Here is a 15,068-nt window from a genome sequence, read left to right as displayed (position 1 = left end):
GATGTGTGCCTGATTGAAGAGTGACAAGCGGTCTCACGGACCGCTGTCACTCCTCCAGCCTCCCCGATAACCGGCGCTGCCATTACAGGCAGAGAGTGCCGGTTATCGGCAACTGACAGACGCCGGCGGCCATTTTATTTTTTTACAGTCGGACACTACGGAGAAGGAGGAAAGGGGGCTATACCACGATTCCCCCCTCATACATAGGAGGGGGGTGTCGGGTATCTTTCGCTGCGGAGACCTCTGTCCTAGAGGTCTCCACTACTCTGCCACGCTTCAAGCCTTTAAAGGCAGGACATGTTCCTTTTATTTTTTGGAATAGCTGCAGAGACGGCAGTTACTGAAGGGGGGGGAGCTACAGCATAGAGTTCCCCCCTCCTTCCAGAGAGAGATGGTCTTTCCCAGCCTTCTGGCGCCAAGAGAAGCCCGGGAAGAGTGAACAGAACTGAGGGAGCAGGCACAGGACAAACTGCTGTTGGACTTCTCCCCTTTTGTGGCCTATGGGCTAAGTATCACCTTTATTGAACACTTATCTAATGTTTTAATAACTGGGCTAGTAGGATTTACATTATAGTCTCCTACTGGCTTATATATTTGGTGGTGTTTAATTATTACAAGTACAACTTTTATATAAAGATCAGTTGATTACTTGTTTTTTATCTCTGTTCTTCTACATATATATATATTCTCGCTCTCTCTCCAATTTTTTTCTCTCTCTGTTACTCAGCTAGAGTTATATTTTACACTGTGTGTTTGGTGTGCCTTCCTTTATAAGATTGACAGATAAGGGAAAGGGCCCCATGGCAAAATACTTCACATGCTCAAAGTGTCATGTAAAATTACCTTGTGGCCAGAAGGACCCTTTGGCGCTCTGCTCTGCATGCGAAGCAGGGGTTCCCACTGCGCATACCCAGCAGGTTTCAGACCCACCGACGGAGGAACCGGCCTGGGTGGCCTCCCTGACAGTCGGTTTCCTCCTTAGCTCAGATGGTTTTTCAGTCAAATCAGATGCTAACTACTGTAGCAACTTCGGTGGCTAATAATGCTAACCCACATTCTGACCTCCCAGCTTCCTCAGGTTTGAGTGGATAGGGTTTCCGGGACCTTCCTCATTACAGCCTGACCCAGCCCCTGTTCTTACAGAACCGGCATGGTCTACAGCTTTTTTAAAGGGTTTGAACAAGCTTAACCAGTTGCTTGATTCCTCTAATACCCCGCCTGCTAAAAGAAAGAGACCTAGATCAGTAAATCCCCTTATGGTCCTATCAGACTCTGAAGAAGGCTCTGAGGAAGAGGGGGAAATTTATTCAGATCCTGACCAATTACTCCTATTGGAACAGGAAGACAATCCCAAAAGCCAATTTGTTAATGATTTGGTTTTAGCGGTTAGACAGGCGTTGGACCTCCCAGAGCCGGAGGATCTTACCCCCAGAGACAGAAGTCTCTTTAAGAAGGATAAGAGAGAGGCCAGCCATTTTCCCCCTTCTGCTGAGCTTAGGGTTATTGCTGAAGGGGCATGGAAGCAGCCTGAAAGAAGGTTTTCTATTCCTAGGAGATTCTCCTCCCTGTATCCATTACAGGAGGAAGAGGTGGTTTGCTGGGAGACTATTCCCAAGGTAGATATCCCTATTGCCCGCTTGGCAAAGCATTCCTTACTCCCAGCTCCTGGTTCAGCGTCCCTTCCGGACGCCAATAACCGCAAGGTTGAATCCCAGCTAAAATCCATTTTTGCGGCTGCGGGTTCTTCTTTCAGACCTACATTTACCTCAGCTTGGGTGGCTAGAGCCATGGAAGCATGGGCAGACCAGCTGGCAGAGGCCTTACAGGACTCCGAACTTCTTCCCCTAGCCCTGCATTTGAAGGAGACTTCGGGGTACCTTTATGAGGCAGCCCAGAACTCAGCGGCGGTTTCCTCTTCCATTCAGGCGGCCTCTATTTCTGCAAGAAGGACGCTATGGCTGAAATCCTGGGAAGGTGATGCGGAATCAAAAAGGTCCGTTGAAACTATTCCGTTTTCTGCGCAGGTTTGTTTGGCCCGGAATTAGATACCCTTATTTCACAGGCAACGGGGGGCAAAAGCACTTCCTTGCCTGTATATTCTTGCAGAAGCCACAACCCACGGGGCAGCTCTTTCCGTCAGCCCTTTCGGGGGACCTCCTCTCATAGGGGACAGTCCTTTTAGAGGCAGACAATCTAATTCTCGAGGCTCCTCCACTAGGAGGAGATGCTCGTTTGCATCTAAGCGCCAGGCCTCCAAGACCCAGGAGAAGCCTGCGTCCTGACGATCACCCTGTACCACAGGGGGCCCCAGTGGGGGGACGTCTGTCTCTGTTTTGGGAACAGTGGGCAGCGTCTTCCCAAGATCCTTGGATCCGGGGAATTATTTCAGAAGGGTACAGGATAGACCTGTTGGGCCCGGCTCCGCAGCGTTACTTCCAGACCCCGCTACCCCGGGATCCATTAAGAAGACAGGCTATACAGGATTGTGTCGCTTCTCTTCTACTTCAGAAGGTCATCTGCAGAGTTCCAGATTGCCAGAAAGGTCGGGGTTTCTATTCCAACCTGTTCCTAGTCAAGAAGCCGGACGGCTCCTTTCGTCCCATCCTAAACTTAAAGGGCATCAATGCTCACTTAAGGGTGGACAGATTTCGGATGGAATCTCTGAGGTCAGTGATAAACGGCCTAGAGAAGGACCAGTATATGGCGTCCATAGATATAAAGGACGCATACCTCCATGTTCCCATTTGGATCCACCATCAGTCTCTTCTCAGATTTTCGGTGGGATCATTCCACTACCAGTTTCTGGCCCTCCCCTTCGGCCTCTCAACTGCGCCAAGGGTCTTCACGAAAATTATGTCAATAATGGCAGCATGTCTTCACCTGCAGGGAGTTCAGGTCGTTCCTTATTTGGACGACCTACTCATCAAGGCTTCCTCAGAGAATTGCCTACTTCATCATTTATCCCTCACCCGAGCGGTTCTCGAGGCCCACGGTTGGCTGATAAATTCAAAGAAATCCCAGATTGTTCCGAGTCAGCGCATGGTTTTCCTGGGACTCATCATGGACACCAGCAAACAAAGAGTGTTTCTCCCAGTAGAGAAGATCAGCTCTATTCAGACTGTAACTACTCAGGTTTTGTCTTCCCCAAGCCCCTCAATGCATTTATGCATGAGGCTACTCGGAAAGATGGTGGCCTCCTTCTAGCCCATTCCCTTCGGTCGAGCCCATTCTCGATGTTTCCAGTGGGATCTATTGTCGAAGTGGTCAGGATCACACCTACACCTGGAACTTCAGAAGATCTCCCTATCTCCGAGGGCGAGAGAATCTCTTCAGTGGTGGCTGGTTCAGGATCACCTGAAAGTGGGCAGATCCTTCGCTCCATGGTCGTGGATCATAGCCACGACGGACGCCAGCCTGAAAGGTTGGGGGGCGGTAATCTTGCACCTCCGACTCCAGGGACGTTGGTCGGTTCAGGAATTGGCTCTATCAATAAATGTATTAGAATTGAAGGCCATTCTCTTGGCCCTCAGGGGAGCACAGTCCCTTCTTCGGGGCCACCCGGTCAGAATTCAGTCCGACAATGCCACGGCCGTGGCATATGTCAACAGGCAGGGAGGAACCAGAAGTGCAGCTGCCATGGATATTGCAGCTCAAATATTGGTTTGGGCAGAGCTATACGTTCTGGCAATATCTGCAGTTTTCATTCCAGGAATAGAAAACTGGGAGGCGGACTATCTAAGTCGAATCCAGATGACGCCGGGGGAGTGGTCACTCTACCCGGAAGTCTTCCATTCTCTGGTTCGGAAGTGGGGTCTTCCGGACATAGATCTCATGGCCTCCAGGCACAACAGGAAAGTTCCAAGGTTTTGCGCAAGGGCGAGAGATCCCCTAGCGGTGGCAGTGGATGTCATGACTATGTCATGGGAGTTCAGGATGGGATATATTAAAGTAATTTTATCGTCATCAAATAAGCATTGCCCAATCAATTGTATGTGTTTCCAAAGCACATGGTGGTTTATTTTAGCATATGTAAATAGTCAACAATTCAGTACATTATTATATTATGAAACAGTATAGTACAGCACAGCCAATACCAAAAGATAAATGCATACATACCGCTGCAATCGCTGCGCTTCCATGGGTCCCAATGGAACAGTATATCTTTTAGATAACTGTGGTCAGAGTAGACTGGCTAGCAGCTGCAGCTGTGATCATATATATTCATTCAGTGTTGCAGAGAACAATGCAAATGACGTAGCTTGCTTCCATAGGTCCAGACAAAGGGTATCTCCAGGGCAAACAGGTCATAGGCTGATTCAATCTAAGGAATCCAAAGGTGGAGGTCGTCTCTCCAGGGGTCTGCTCCTTTCATAGCCAGCATCAAACAAAGGTTTATTCTCTAATATCAATAACTAAAGTATGCAATGTGCGATCTCTTCGCCGACTGCACCGGACAGCTGCTGATGATTAGGGGATCAATATGATATCAGGCATGACACCTTTCCTATAACCTAAACCTTTAATAACACTAAAATGTACATATTATATATATATATATATATATATATATATATATATATATATATATATATATATATATATATATATATATATATATGACACACAGTGCTTTTTTTGTAAAAAAGAAAAAGGTGCCGGAACTCACGTCTTATTAATCTTTTATGAAAAAAAATTATATATATATATATACATACACACACAAATTTACTCCCTTCCTTGCCCCTCACACACTTGACAATTGTAAAATAAAAATTATAACTCCTACCTCCTCCTGGTTGGCTGGCAAGGCTGCAGTCCAGATGACTGATGGAGTAAACGCAGGATATCTATGTTAATTTAATAAAACAAACATAACAACTGGACACTCACCTGTTACACACTGACATGTCCCCTGCTGCGGCTGCCTACCAACTTTTCTCACATATGGCCACTAGCTATTCTCACCCCTATTCTGCACCCTGGTTTTTTTGTGGCCCTCTCTTTCCACCTCCCTCCTTTTTCTGTAGCCCTCTTTCTGCTCCCCTTCTTTATTCTGTAGCCCTCTTTCTGCTCCCCCTTTATTCTTTAGCCCTCTTTCTGCTCCCCCTTTATTCTGTAGCCCTCTTTCTGCTCCCCCTCTATTCTGTAGCCTTCTTTTTGCTCCCCCTCTATTCTGTAGCCTTCTTTCTGCTCCCCCTCTATTCTGTAGCCTTCTTTCTGCTCCCCCTCTATTCTGTAGCCCTCTTTCTGCTCCCCCTCTATTCTGTAGCCCTCTTTCTGCTCCCCCTTTATTCTGTAGCCCTCTTTCTGCTCCCCCTTTATTCTGTAGCCCTCTTTCTGCTCCCCCTTTATTCTGTAGCCCTCTTTCTGCTCCCCCTCTATTCTGTAGCCTTCTTCTACTTTCGCCCTTTCCCGCTTTCTGTAGTCAGTATTACTTACCTTCTTTGCATACTTCTTTTCACTCTTCTTAGTTCGATCGCTGCCCTGCTTCCGGCCGACAGAAGCAGGACACACACACACACACACACACACAGATGCGGTGCTGCACTGTAGCAGCACCGCAGAGAAAAAAAAAAGGTGCCGGAACGCCGTTCCCAGCGTTCAATGGGAAAAAAAGCACTGTATATATAGACTAATAATAAACCAAATGCTATCTGCTCATAAATTACAGTGTAACGGAACCAATATGAATTATATAAATAACTAAATGTTGTAATTGTTACGTAGCGTACGGATCGCATTCGCATGGCTAAACAATATTAAACCAATATACTTTCGTTCATCCAATTATACAACTTCAACAGATACCTGTTTCCTCCAATTCCCATGCTTCCTCGCGTCCTCAAACGAGCAAGGCAGGCCGGTCTGCCAGTAATACTAGTAGCTCCCTCTTGGCCGCGCCGAGTGTGGTTCACAGACATATTGTCTATGGCGGAAGGACCAGGGGTCCACCTTCCGCATCGAGACGACCTTCTTCTGCAGGGTCCATTCCAGCACCAGAGTTTACCTCAGCTCAGTTTAACGGCATGGCTGTTGAAGCCAGCCTCTGGTGGTCCAGAGGTTTTTCTTCCAGTGTAGTTAACACTTTGATGTTAGCTAGGAAACCTGTTTCATCTCGCATCTATCACAGGATTTGGAAGGCCTACATTAGGTGGTGCGAAAACAGGACATGCAATTCGTCCGCTTTTCGTATTCCTCGCTTGTTAGCTTTTCTTCAGGAGGGCCTGGAAGCAGGTCTCAGATTAGGTTCCCTAAAGGTGCAGGTATCGGCACTTTCAGTATTTTTTCATATGAAATTAGCTGATTTGCCAGATATTAGAACTTTTCTTCAGGGAGTCTTGCACATACAGCCTCCTTATGTACCTCCTACAGCTCCATGGGATCTCAACATGGTACTGGATATGCTCAAGGGGCCTCCATTTGAGCCTTTGAGCGAGGCAGATTTAAAGTGGTTGACCAGGAAGGTCCTCTTTCTTTTGGCTATCGCATCAGCTCGTAGGGTTTCTGAATTAGGAGCCTTGTCCTGTCGAGAACCTTATTTGGTTTTCCACGAGAACAGAGCGGTGTTAAGGACCCTCCCTTCCTTTGTCCCTAAAGTAGTGTCAGCTTTTCATCTTAACCAGGAAATTGTAGTTCCGGTTTTTTCATCTTCTTTTCAGTCAGATAAACAATCTATGGAGAAGTTAGATGTTGTTAGGGCTCTCCGCATATATGTCAAAAGAACTTACCAGATAAGACGTACTGACTCTCTGTTTGTCCTTTATGACGCTAATAAGAGAGGCTGGCCAGCCTCAAAACAATCCATCACAAAATGGATTACGTCTACCATCAGACAAGCATATATAAAGGCTAACCGTCCTTTGCCGGAGAGACTTGCAGCCCATTCCACCAGATCGGTAGGGGCTTCGTGGGCAGCAAGGAATGGAGCTTCTGCAGACCAGCTTTGCAGGGCAGCCACCTGGTCCTCTGTCCACACCTTTACAAAATTTTATCAGTTTAATGTTTTTGCATCAGCTGATGCAGATTTCGCTCGTAGTGCTTTACGAGCGGGATTTTCAGAGTAGTCCCACCCTTAGGGGGCTGCTTTAGAACGTCCCCATGGTAAGCAGTGTCTCCCAGACCGGATGAAAGAGAAAAGAGGATTTATGTACTTACGTTAAATCCGTTTCTCTGATTCCGTCTGGGGGACACTGCGATCCCTCCCTTCTGTTTTTCTTCTGTGTGCTCTTGTTTGACTGCCCTTTTTATCCTTGGGCTTTTTAAAACTAACTGAACAGGAAGAGGCAGCGGGATTGTAGAGGGGAGGGGTCTGCCAGCAGTAGTAAAGTTTAACTAGTTAGGTGCCAACTCCCAAGCTCCCCTACACAACCCATGGTAAGCAGTGTCCCCCTGACGGAATCAGAGAAACGGATTTAACGTAAGTACATAAATCCTCTTGTCCTCATCAGTGGTGAAATGTATAACCAGCTTTTTGTATTTTGGGTGCATGTTTTACACCATTCAGAGAAAGTGTGATCCTTAAATTTGACCATTTCACATGAATAGGAACCCCATAAATTATTAGCACATACTCTGGGCCTGAGTCAAAGCATAAAAAAGGAGTATCATTTACACTTGGGCAAAACCATGTTGCATTGGAGGGGGAGGTAAATTTAAAATGTGGGGACAGATTTATAGTTGGGGTAGGGCATGTCCTAGATCAACATTACATTTCAGTGTAATAATAAAGGTATTAAGTTTTCATGTGTTGGATGAAAAAACAGCTAGTATTTAACTTACTTGCAAAATAATAAACTAATTTACACCCCTTGCATTGAAACATGGTTGGTCCCAGAGAACATTTACTCCTTTTTTGCCTTAATGACTCAGGCACTCTGAGTACAGTATTCACAAATATTAGAACATTTAATCTCTATTATGCTAGTTAAAAGAAACTGGGAGAAAAAATTTATATAATGGAACAATATATGAATTTTTGTTTTTATGGGAATTTGGGTATCTTAAAAATGGCTGTGGATTAGCCTCTCTCTTACATCCTGACCTCTCCCATAGGTAATCATAATGTACGTATTATATTGTACATATGCACTTTGCTGGCACATTGGAATTCACAGAGATAGATGAGTGATTGTGCAGCCCTTTGTGTTGTCCAGCATTAAGCTGATCCTGTGTATACCAGTGATATCCGCCTGATACACTTCAGGGGCCACATGTGTACACTGTCATTGCAAACTTGCACTAGGCCTGTTACACACCAACATATCACAAAGACTGACTCTGACTACTCGTTTAAATAGCATTTTTATTTTCTCTTCTCCCTCAGGAATGTTTCCTTTAACTATATTTAATTATAGAGTGCCTACATGTTATGCAGTGTTTATAATCATTGACATGAGGTCCTGCCCCAGTGGAGCTTACAATATACGTTCCCTACCACACTAACACACACATACTATGGTTTATTTTAGCAGAAACCTACCAGTGCGTTTTTAGGGTTTGGGAAGAGATCGACACAAGCACGTCGAATGTATAAACTCCATGCAGGTAGATAAAATAACATTTAACTCTCTATGAATACTCTATTCAGAGTCTGTGCTCCATAAATTATATCTCCTGCTCTCATACAACCACATCTCCCTTTAAGGAGCACTTTGATGTGCCCTGGAAGACTCCCCATATTTTGCATCCTTCAAACTTTGGGAAGCCACATATCAAGTTCTGAAAACGGTTTTGATAATGGAACATGGTACCCATTAGCTTTATTTTTTGATTCATGGCACTGCCTGTGCGGTTATCCTTTATTAAGGTTGCTCTAGTAAAAAAAAAAAAAAAACTTCTGTGCAAACTTTGGTTGTTTGGTCAACCCTACTTCACTCGCCGCACCATTAACGGCTCCAGTTAATCGTTTTGAAAATCCTAAGCATTAGCAGTTTGTGCACCTGCTTAATTAGGACCTGTCACCTAAACTGTGGAGGCAGCCAGTTTGTGAGCTGAACGAATATTCTTCAGAATGTTCATTTGAATACTGAATTAATCCGGCAGTACCTCAGTTATGCTGCTGTTTCTAATTCAGATAAATAGACCACATACTGGCTTTTCTCAGAAAAAGGATGCCGGTGTAGGTGACAGATCCACTTTACGTACTTGACACATAGGATGACTCTGCACATGACCTGTGAGCGGGTGGAACAGACAACTTAAAAGGATTCAAAGAAGTATATTTGGGGCTCATAGATTCCAGGAATGTCACCTTGCTTCAAAGTATTGCGCTCGTGTGAAGAGGCCTTATTTTAAAAATGTTGTGCTGTATAAATACCTTGATTGATCTTGGGGGCTTTAATTTATTAATCTGTTGAAATGGATAACCACCCCCTCAAATAGATTGACTCTTCAGACAGGCAAATGCTATATGTACTCGACTAGAGTTTATATAGAAAACAATGAAATCTAATAGAATATATAGTGCAAAACAAAAGTGGAGATAGGCTTTAATGAAGGTTTGAGTACTTTGTAGTTGTTTATGATTGGCTCCTCCATTTCCCCTCTCCTCTAGTTTGACAGCACTGTTATAAGAGTAGTGCTGAATTCATGACTCTCCCTCCCAGTTCACTTTCATGGGAATAAAATGTTGTTGCACGTAGTCCCCGGTCATTCAGGAGGTTGATCCCACAGTCACCATACAAAAAACATGAAGACTGTAAATGCAGTTGCTAGTGTAGCTGCCTGTGAATCTTCTGTAAAGTGAAGGGGAAGATGTCCTATAAGATTGTACTACTGTATATGTAACACATTAAAACTTTGTTATTCTTCTTCTTATTTTTTATTTATGTGTTATTTTGTATATATTAAATGTATATTTGGGCATCTTCTGTGCAATTCTGATTTTTTTACCAATTGTTTGTTTGTTTAGTGGAGGATTTGCACTGCCTCTATTGCATTGGATGCCTATTGGTATTATTATAGTTTAGTTCCCTATTCGCGTCAGAGATTAAGTAGATTTATATAACACATTTAAAGAACAAGATTTGTCACAAGGCTACATACTTTGTGATTGAATCAGGTGATAGACGTATGTAGCGGATGTTTATCCAGACAGCAGCTGCTCTGCAATGGAGTAACTTTGTCTGGTAAGTGACTAGACTCTTCCTGTGACTCTCCCTCTAATACACCACTGCACACAGACTCTGCACTAGCACTAGAAATGCATACAGTGCGTTAACATTACAAACTTGCAGAGTTACTCACGTCTGTGCTCTCCAGTTTACACCCTCTTCACTGCATTCCTCCCATTCAGTACTAAAAGCAATACATTTTACCTCTAAACTGCACCTCCCTCACGGTTACCACATTAAGCCATACGCTCCGCTAGTGGCTGCTACGAAAGCCTCTACACACCACTAAAACCCCTAAAATGATGCCCCCCATTCTGCGCTAATATCGCTACACAGATCACATTGCACTATATACTCCCTCTTGTGTATTATACCCCTCAAACACTCTGTTTCATCCACAAGCAGAGAACACCATTTGTCATTGCGCGTATTCTAAGCCCCCTCCTCACCAGCTGCATTATACCGTGTAACATTCACAGCACTTCACTTAGGCTTTCTCATTCTCCAAACTGTTCTGTCAAAGACAATGACAGGGCCACTTTTGTCACTGTTCCCCTAACCTTCTACGCTTTCACTCAGCATTAAGTAAATATAATAATATAAGTGTTGCTGCTGTTGCCACAACAAAATGTGTGACATTTTTTTAATAAAGTATATGATCTGTGAAGAGACACCCCATATCTTCATTATACACCTGCTCTTATTATTCTGGTAGCACTTCTCTAATGAACAGGGAAAAACTTTTTATGCAGCTGTAATTTTTTCCTGTCCTCACCAGGTTTGGACAGCAATCAGCTAAAACCAGCCAAGGATTGCACACCAATTGAGTACCCCAAACCTGATGGGAAAATAAGTTTTGACCTCCTTTCGTCTGTGGCTCTAAGTGGTACAAATCACGAACATGACCAGCCTGCGCACCTAACTCTACGCGATGACAGCGTACCAGTCGGTAAAAATCTAGCCATCTATGATGGCCCAGAACAGAGATTCTGCCCAGCAGGTGAGTGACCGAATTAATTTTTATTTTTTTTATAAAAGGTATATATAAATTATTCTCTCAGTTCTTTAAAAATGATATTTACTTAACTTTTTTTTTCTCCTTTTCTGATGCCCTGACACAGAGCCGTAAATTAGAATTCTAGCGCCTGGGGCGAGAAAGAGAAATTTCCGCCCCCCAGCACTCAATTTTAACCAAACTAACCTAAAATATTCCTAAATTGCACCCCCCCTTCAGCGTTGCGCCCTGGACGATCGCCCCTGTCGCACAGCCCTAGTTACGGCCCTGCCCTGACACACTCCATTTACATTACATCTCCTCTCCTTCTCTTACAGAAGACATATATTTAATACAAAATAAATATAGAAAAAATTAAGGATCGGTGAACTGGTCGATCCCTTTTTACATGTTACTTGCCAGGTTCTTACCTGGGGAGCAACTGACCTGTAAGACATCAGTATAAGTAGTGAAAACAATCATATAAGTTGGGAAAATAAATTATTTAACAAAATTAGGTGAAGTTATTTTAAGTGTTGATGTGCCAAAAGCAGGAGTCATCTGACCAATCAGCAGTCCACGGAGGGCATGCAGTTAGCAGTATGTTGTGTCTGGAACAGTCCACAGAGACACATCACCTTTTATCTCACTTACCCTCTCGTACCAGAGAGATGCGAGGAAAAGAGAGTGGAGATTTGTTTCTGTATTAGTCATCAATGTGCGAGGTGATGCCCGGCGGCATCTTGCAACTAATTTAATTCCCCCTATATGCCCTGTACTTGCTTATTTGCATTTACATTATAGTTTGAAAATGAGATCCACACCAGAATTAATTATGGAGCAAAACCTTTAAGATTAGAACCGCAGCAAAAAGTAACTTTCTTTTAATTCTCTTCCAGGTGTTTATGAATTTGTCCCTCTGGAATCGGGTGAGGGGTCGCGGTTACAAATCAACGCTCAGAATTGTGTGCACTGTAAGACATGTGACATTAAAGATCCAAGTCAGAATATCAACTGGGTTGTGCCAGAAGGAGGCGGTGGACCCGCCTACAACGGATTGTAAACCGGACAGCAGTGTGTTATCCTATTCAGTGACTGATGGGTTCTATCTTCTGTGACCAGAGGTTTAATTGTTGATGATGTTCTGATTGAATGTGATCCCAGGAATGAAGAGTACCACTACTTGCTCATGTGCTTGCACTAACATACTAATGTAGAATGGGCATTTGATTTTTGTTTTGGAGAATGGTTCGTTACGCCACAGAAATGCCTTTTCTTTTTCTTACTGGTCAGATTGAAGGCTACTGTGAGGCATGCTATATATATCAACTATGGACAATGCCTTATTTATGGATGTAATGTAAACAGAAGTGCTTTATATATTCTACAATGTTTTATGTTTTTAAAAGAAAACAGAAAAAAATAATTTTTACAAAATCCATTTTCTTTAGTAAAAATGTTTCTTTATTGGTTTTTATGTCCTGTTTCCACGAAACTCTGTCACCAGCCTTACAGTAATCAAGTAGTACTCTGTGTTATGCATGTACAAATGCCTGTGTGTGTAGATGGCTTTCTGTATGTGTTGCATTTAATTCTTATGTTGGGTTTTTCGAACAGATGTCAGAAGTGCATTCAAAATAACACAACATGACTACTTGTCAGAAGAAGGGTCCTAGCCCATTGACAAGTCGATATGTATACATATTACACCAAGGACTAAATATATTAGCATAATCTATCATATATTATATTCATGCATGGTAACCAGTACTATGGCTATACATTTTATTTCAAAGTAACATTATATTTGACAAGTTCTTGACTAAGAACTTATTGATCTGGTTATTTAACACATTAACCACCTTGCTGGCTAACCACATGTTATACATCCCACATACAGTTGGGTGCAGATAGCTGGAATGTATACATCACAATCGCTGAACACTGCATAAAGAAGATCCACATGCAGGAATGTCACATAAATGTTGGTGTCACCATGCTACTGTTAGTCAGCTCTCAGTAGAGAGTGATTTGGAGTCTAACAGACAGTCCAGGAATAAGGTCAATTGAACAGTCATACCATTGACATGGTGGAAAGGACTCTGCTTTCCATTTGCAGAATAAGGCAATTAAGCATCCACTGCAGTGACCTGTAAAGCAATAAACAATAAGACATGACTAATCTCTAAATATTATTCAACCAGAGTTCAAATCCACAGCCAACATAATCTTACAAAAAAATTTACCTATAGCTTTAGATTTTATAAAATAGAGACACACAGCAAAATGTCTCATTACAAACACATGTTTAATGGAATTAAATGACCAGGTTGATGTAAAACAGAGGCATCTCCACCGATGCAGTAAGTAACCCCCATGGATCCACCCTTCTGCTATCACACGTAAGTATATATGAAAACTGCCGATATCTCCTTATATAAAAGTCGCAGCTAAGGTTGATAGGAGGATCTCTAATATTAAGCTGATCTATGAGTTGCTCCACCAATCCTAGCCAGAATATAGCCAAATCCACCTAATTCACCTTATTCTTGTTATTCAATTCGTTTTTGAGGCAAGGTTGTCTGAAATACAAGAGGATTTCCTTGGTCCCATAAAAGTGATTCCCAGACAAAAACGTTTCCCAGAAATCTTTGAAATGTAATAGATTATTTCAATTTGGTCAGTCCACTAGTTACCTAACTGTAACTGAAATTGTATGGGGTATTGGTTATAGAAAAATGTGGATCTGGATTATAAGTAAAAAAAAAAAAAAAACAGTGAAGAAATTTGAAGTACAGTGTTACCCAGGGTAAGAAAGGAAATTACAGGTGCCTTAGCTGAATCACCACTTGAAACTGATGACCCAAAGGGACAAATAACCAGAGTGGCTTTAATATCATCCATAGAATTTAACTGCTTCTCAGCGCTACAAGGGAGTAGCTGGAGAGTGTAAAGGGACATCCATGACCAGTAAACTATAAGTGGCAGATACTACAGCGTTACTATCCTGAAGTGCAGAGTCTAGTAGACAACTCGGCCTTCACCAGATGCCTCGACCACAAGATCAGTTCAGAGCCTACTTTCCCTCCGCTAATTTGCTATTGCTTTCTTGCAATTTGTCACTCAGTGAAACAACTGCCCCATTCATGTTCATTTACATTATCGAGCTACTTATTGCTTAAGTCAAGAGGCCATCATGTTGACCTTTGGTTGACCACACGGCTGTACATTCCAGTTGAAGACCTCTGGACGGAGGGAACGCTCCCCAGGATGAATGGCATACAGACTCAGGAAGTTGGCCTGAATACCAATGAGATTACTAGGACATACTGTTCCTTTCGGCGTAATATCTTGGCTCTTTCCTTAATTGCCAAAGGACTACTGGTACCCCTTGGTGGTTTATATAAATCACAGACATGGTGTTATTCGATAGTATACGAATGGGTCCGCTCCTTAAGTAGGACTAAGCCTGCAGCAGAGCAATTAGCAACTCTCTTAACTTGAGAATGTTTATGCTTGGGGACCAAAGCCCCTGTAGTCGGAGATTCAGCAGCACCACTCCCCATCCGTGCAGGCTGGCATCTGTGGTCACAATGGTCCAGTCCAAAATAGAAAGTGAACGACCCTTGCGGAGATTTTGTCACAAGTTTCCGGTGGGTTTGAAAAGTGGAGATGTTGCCTAGAGCAACTAATCAGATTATAGCTATCATTTTGTAGAATGTACAGTCATGGTCAAAAGTTTTGAGAATGACACAAGTATTGGTTTTCTCAAAGTTTGCTGCTTCAGTGTTTTTAGACCTTTTTGTCAGATGTTGCTATGATATACTGAAGTAAAATTACAAGCATTTCATAAGTGTCAAAGGCTTTTGTTGACAATTACATTAAGTTTATGCAGAGTCAATATTTGCAGCGTTGACCCTTCTTTTTGAAGACCTGCCATTCGCCCTGGCTTGATGTCAATC

The 15,068-nt window shown here is 43.1% G+C and overlaps 1 protein-coding gene across 1 annotated transcript in view; it reads left to right on the top strand.

Annotated features, from left to right (window-relative positions):
- Positions 1-12,573, top strand: part of ETFDH (electron transfer flavoprotein dehydrogenase) — a 42,039-nt gene extending 29,466 nt beyond the window's left edge. Inside the window, exons 12-13 of the mRNA XM_075198179.1 lie at positions 10,891-11,112; positions 12,006-12,573. Coding sequence (XP_075054280.1) covers positions 10,891-11,112; positions 12,006-12,169 — 386 coding nt within the window. The 3' untranslated portion in view covers positions 12,170-12,573. The remainder of the gene's footprint in view (positions 1-10,890; positions 11,113-12,005) is intronic.
- The last annotated feature ends 2,495 nt before the right edge of the window (positions 12,574-15,068 follow it).

Source organism: Mixophyes fleayi, chromosome 1, assembly GCF_038048845.1.
Source record: "Mixophyes fleayi isolate aMixFle1 chromosome 1, aMixFle1.hap1, whole genome shotgun sequence".
Lineage (NCBI taxonomy): Eukaryota > Metazoa > Chordata > Amphibia > Anura > Limnodynastidae > Mixophyes > Mixophyes fleayi.
The sequence above is the reverse complement of the archived record's forward strand: the minus strand, read 5'-3'. Positions and strand labels throughout refer to the sequence as shown.